The sequence below is a fragment of the Hylobates moloch genome, unplaced genomic scaffold, assembly GCF_009828535.3.
Source record: "Hylobates moloch isolate HMO894 unplaced genomic scaffold, HMol_V3 SCAFFOLD_1, whole genome shotgun sequence".
Taxonomy (NCBI): domain Eukaryota; kingdom Metazoa; phylum Chordata; class Mammalia; order Primates; family Hylobatidae; genus Hylobates; species Hylobates moloch.
Window position 1 is genome coordinate 44,608,458 of NW_026652276.1, and position 4,177 is coordinate 44,612,634.

Consider the following 4,177-nt stretch of genomic DNA (forward strand, 5'->3'; position numbering starts at 1 on the left):
CACTGATTAATAAATAGAAACTGGAACTGAATGGTGGCACCTAGAATAAATCCAGGGGAACTACCAGTACAATAGTTTAATTCATTGCAGGCCCTCTCTACTTGCTACCATACTTAGAATGTATATTCCAAGGCAAGTTCTCATTTTGAACTTTGGCCCAGCTCTCTAATCTCCTATGAGACATAACTCTGGCTTACTATGTTGTAGTCACTGTGTAAATTGCTAACATCTTCTCTGTGATGTTCTCTTATGGAGCCTTAGAGAGATTCCTAAATCCAGTTTGAGACTCCTGAAGCATTGGTCAGTTCCTCCTTTCACCATCACCTTCAACGAATGCAACAAAACAGATCTGAATAAGGTACTTACAAACTTTTAAACTTTAATAACTTAAGTTAAAAGAGCAAAAGAAATAATCAGTTAAAATTACCTGAAAATTGTGTATTAACATTTATAATAACTATTACACAATTTCTATATTGTATTATAGATCCTGATCAAAAGAAATCATGAGGTAAATTATGTACATGGATAACAAAATTAAGACTATAAGAAATATAAAGAAAACATTGCCCTTTTGAACTATTTACAAATTTTTAAATCATACCTGTAACCTAATGTTACTAAAGTTTAAAATTTTTAACATACCAAGTGCCTCAAGAGTTTTATAATTTATTATATAAACAACTTGATACATTTACTTATTCACTTATTAAACATTTAACAGAGTAAATGTCATTTTTCAGTAGTCTGAAAAAACGAGGATTCTAAGTTTGGGGGGTTTTTTTGCTTTCCATTAAAACAACAGTGGTTGCAAAGCTATCCCTTATTTTAAGAAAAGCAATAAAAATATAAAGAGCTGCAAAATTAGAAAGCAGAAAACTAATTTATTCTAAATATTCTGAATCCTCACTCTTTAGTAATTAAATGTGTGAGATTAGAGCCATCTACCGGTTGAAGTGTGATGTTACACAACCCAACTGTTGGACTATTAACAAAGCAGGGAGCCTTAGTTGTAGGAATTTAAATGGGGATGCACATGGGCAAAAATCATCTGGTCTAGGACACTGGTTCAAAGGTTTAATAAAATACTCTCTTTTTATCAGGAAACCCAACATGTGTAACAAAGTAGGATCCCCCTGTAAAAGCCCCAGTAAGGGGCCTCCAACCCTGACCCTCAAAGAAAGGAGTCACTCCACTAATTAGCCTGAGAAGCAGAGGCCAGGCCAATGAAACACCAGCCACGAGAGGTAGTTTGGGCAAATAACTGTGGTTTGGAAGGAGGCACAAAGAATGAACAGCATTAGCAACACTGTCTCTTACCCATCTTTCCGCTGAAGACATCTTAGACACACAATGCACAAAGGACAGTGATCAATGGTCACAGAGAAATGAAGAATAGGAGTAGGCACCTGAAAGGCTACAAACCTCTTTTCACAGGGACACAGCTTATGTGCTCCTTTGATTACACACTTAAGAAAATACTAGTATAACTTTCCTGAAAATAAGAAATAAAAAAATAACACATTTGCTTTTTTACCGCAAGCCGGTAAGAACTTGAGTTTCTAGGTCCGGTGGGCTTTCACCAGCCAAGTCCTGGACTGGTCTAGTCTTGGAAACAAAAGCCCAGTTTCAGGTCCCAGCCTCCTCCCTTCAAAAGGGCATGGATGTCCATAGAATCGAGGCAAGAAATAGAGCTCTCCAAGACTCCTCTCTGAGGCAGAGACCCCCAGCCTGGACAGCAGCTTGTCAGCTAGGCTTGGGGTGACAGGCTGCAACAAAGTCCCAAAGACTCGCAAACATTCCAAGGCCACATGAAGCACAGTACCCAGCCAGGGAGCATCCACTGGGCTCTCCCAGTTCAGCTTCCATGGTGCATGCCTTTGGACAAAACCATTAGTTTGCCGGACACAGCTGGACATGGCCTCCAGAGCCTTATATATCTGAAAGTTACCATAGTGGTCTGCTACCTGCTTTGGCAAAGTGGCCACTGCGCTCACCAGAGCATAATCCTCTGCCTGAGCACGAACTGATGGCCCCACTAACCCTGGCTCACTAGGGAAGCAGGTAGTGCAGAAGGCTGGGTAGGTCTCAGAAGGATTTATTCTTTTGGCAGTGCATCGGTTCAGGAGACCTCCCAAGGCATCTGCCAGCTCGGAGTTCAGCAACTTAACCACCTTTTCATCATAGTAGTCACAGTCCCAGTTGGGGACGCCCTGCCGAAGGAGAAAGTAGCGGAAGCCATCCACAGTATAGCGGTTAAGGCAAGTCCTAGGATCCACCACGTTGCCCAAGCTCTTGGACATCTTTTGGCCACAGACTGTCCAGTGGGAATGGACATAGATGCGCTGTGGCGGGCTCATGCCGGCCCCTAAGAGGAAGGCAGGCCAATAGATGGCATGGAATTTGAGAATGTCCTTACCTATGATATGAGAGGTGGCCGGCCACCAAGATTTGAACTCAGCATTTGGGTAGCCAATTACAGTGAGGTAGTTGACCAGGGCATCCAGCCATACATAGATGGTCTGCGAATCATCCCCGGGCACCGGAATGCCCCAGTGCAAGTGGCTACTTCTGCGAGACACGGACAGGTCGGGCAGCTCCTCGTCCAGCCACTGAAGAACTACGTGATGAAATGGTTCGGGGGTAATCGCCTGAGGGTTGCCCCGCAGCCACCGCTGGAGTGGCTCCCGGAACTGGGAAAGCCTGAAAATGTAGTTTTCCTCCTTGGTCCAGGAAACTGGATGCCCGCTCTCGAGAGATACAGGAAACGAATCCCCCGATGGGCCCGGCTGCCGGGTGACTTTGGCCTCAGGCAGGAAGCACTCGTCGGAGGCGCAATACCAACCTTCATAGACGCCCTTGTAGAGCAGACCGCGCGACTTAAGCACCCCCCAGAAGTGCTGCACAGCCACCCGGTGCCGGGCCTCCGTGGTGCGGATGAAATCAGTGCAGGAGATACCGGCCTCCTGGAAAAGCTGCTGGAACTGCTCAGAGACTCGGTCGCACAGCTCGGTCGGGGCCAGGCCCGCAGTAGCTGCTGCCTGCTGAATCTTCAGCCCGTGCTCGTCGGTACCAGTGGAGAATCGCGTGGCGGTCGTGCTGGGACCTCGGAGGCGACGGTGGCGGCATAAGGCGTCCGCCAGTAGTGCCGAGTACAGGTGCCCGATGTGCGGCGCCGCGTTCACGTAGAAAATGGGTGTAGTGAAGTAGGCGCGCGCATCACAAGCATCATCGCGGGCACTGAGGGAGCCCGAACTGTAGTAGCGTAGGCCGAAGTCCTCCAGGAGAGAGAGCCTACTAGCCCCCGTGTGTCCTAGCAGCCGAAGGACAGACGTTCGCAGCATGGTGCAGACCGGCCGCCAGCGGAGGAGGCGGTGTTCTGACAGCACGTGTGAGAGGCGCATGCGCAGCCGGGTCTCGCCGCAGCTTCCGGCCGGAAAGCCAATGAAACGCGGCCCCGAGCGCCGGCCCTCCCCGCCCGGCCCCGCCCCGCCCGCGCCTGCGCCCGCCGCAGGCCGAAAGCCACGGCGCCAGAGGTCCCCAAAGGACGGCGGCTTGCCAGAAAAATACCTCAGAGTCGCCGGGTTTAGGAGAGGCTATGAAAGAAGACGAACCGCTTTGCCTTCGTATAACATACTGTGTTTCCTGCTTTGGATTGTAATTTTATATTTATGAATCTGTTTCCCCCTCTAGGCTGAGCTGCTTGTAGGCAAGAGTTTTATATTCAGCCGTTTGTCTAAACCCCGTCCGTGGCTGGCATATTGCAAGACAGAGTATGGCTCTGCACATGCCCAGTCAATATCTAAAATGTCATCTAAATTTTATCTCGGAACCTAAATCAATCTGTAAGGGAGGGAGAGAGAAAAAAGATGAAAAATCATTACCTACAGCACTTTGAGAGAAGGATAAGAACTGAGAATGGAAGAAAAGTCTTTAAACAGTTTTTGTTGAATCAACAAAAGTAGATTTGTGATCTGCCAAGTTCTTGCCAAAGTTTATTGAGATCCAGGAAAGTAGAGTGCAATATGCTGTCACTGTGCATATAAAGAATAATTTTCAAATTTATTTCTCAAAAATAGTTAATTTTTTTTTAATGGTCTTGAAGTTCTTTTAAAATAGTGTTTCTCAAGTTTGCTTTTAGTAATGGAAACTTAGAATTTTTTGCGGGGAGGAAACC

General features: G+C 46.8%; 1 protein-coding gene across 1 annotated transcript; it reads right to left on the reverse strand.

The window, feature by feature from the left end:
* Positions 1 to 354: 354 nt before the first annotated feature.
* Positions 355 to 3,385, reverse strand: MARS2 (methionyl-tRNA synthetase 2, mitochondrial). The gene has a single exon (XM_032755060.2). The coding sequence runs from the start codon at positions 3,342 to 3,344 to the stop codon at positions 1,563 to 1,565; it is 1,782 nt and encodes a 593-aa protein (XP_032610951.2). The 5' UTR covers positions 3,345 to 3,385; the 3' UTR covers positions 355 to 1,562.
* Between the last annotated feature and the right edge of the window lie 792 nt (positions 3,386 to 4,177).

Excerpts from the sequence above, each read along its gene's own strand:
- MARS2 (XM_032755060.2), bottom strand. The coding sequence starts at position 3,344 with ATGCTGCGAACGTCTGTCCTTCGGCTGCTAGGACACACGGGGGCTAGT.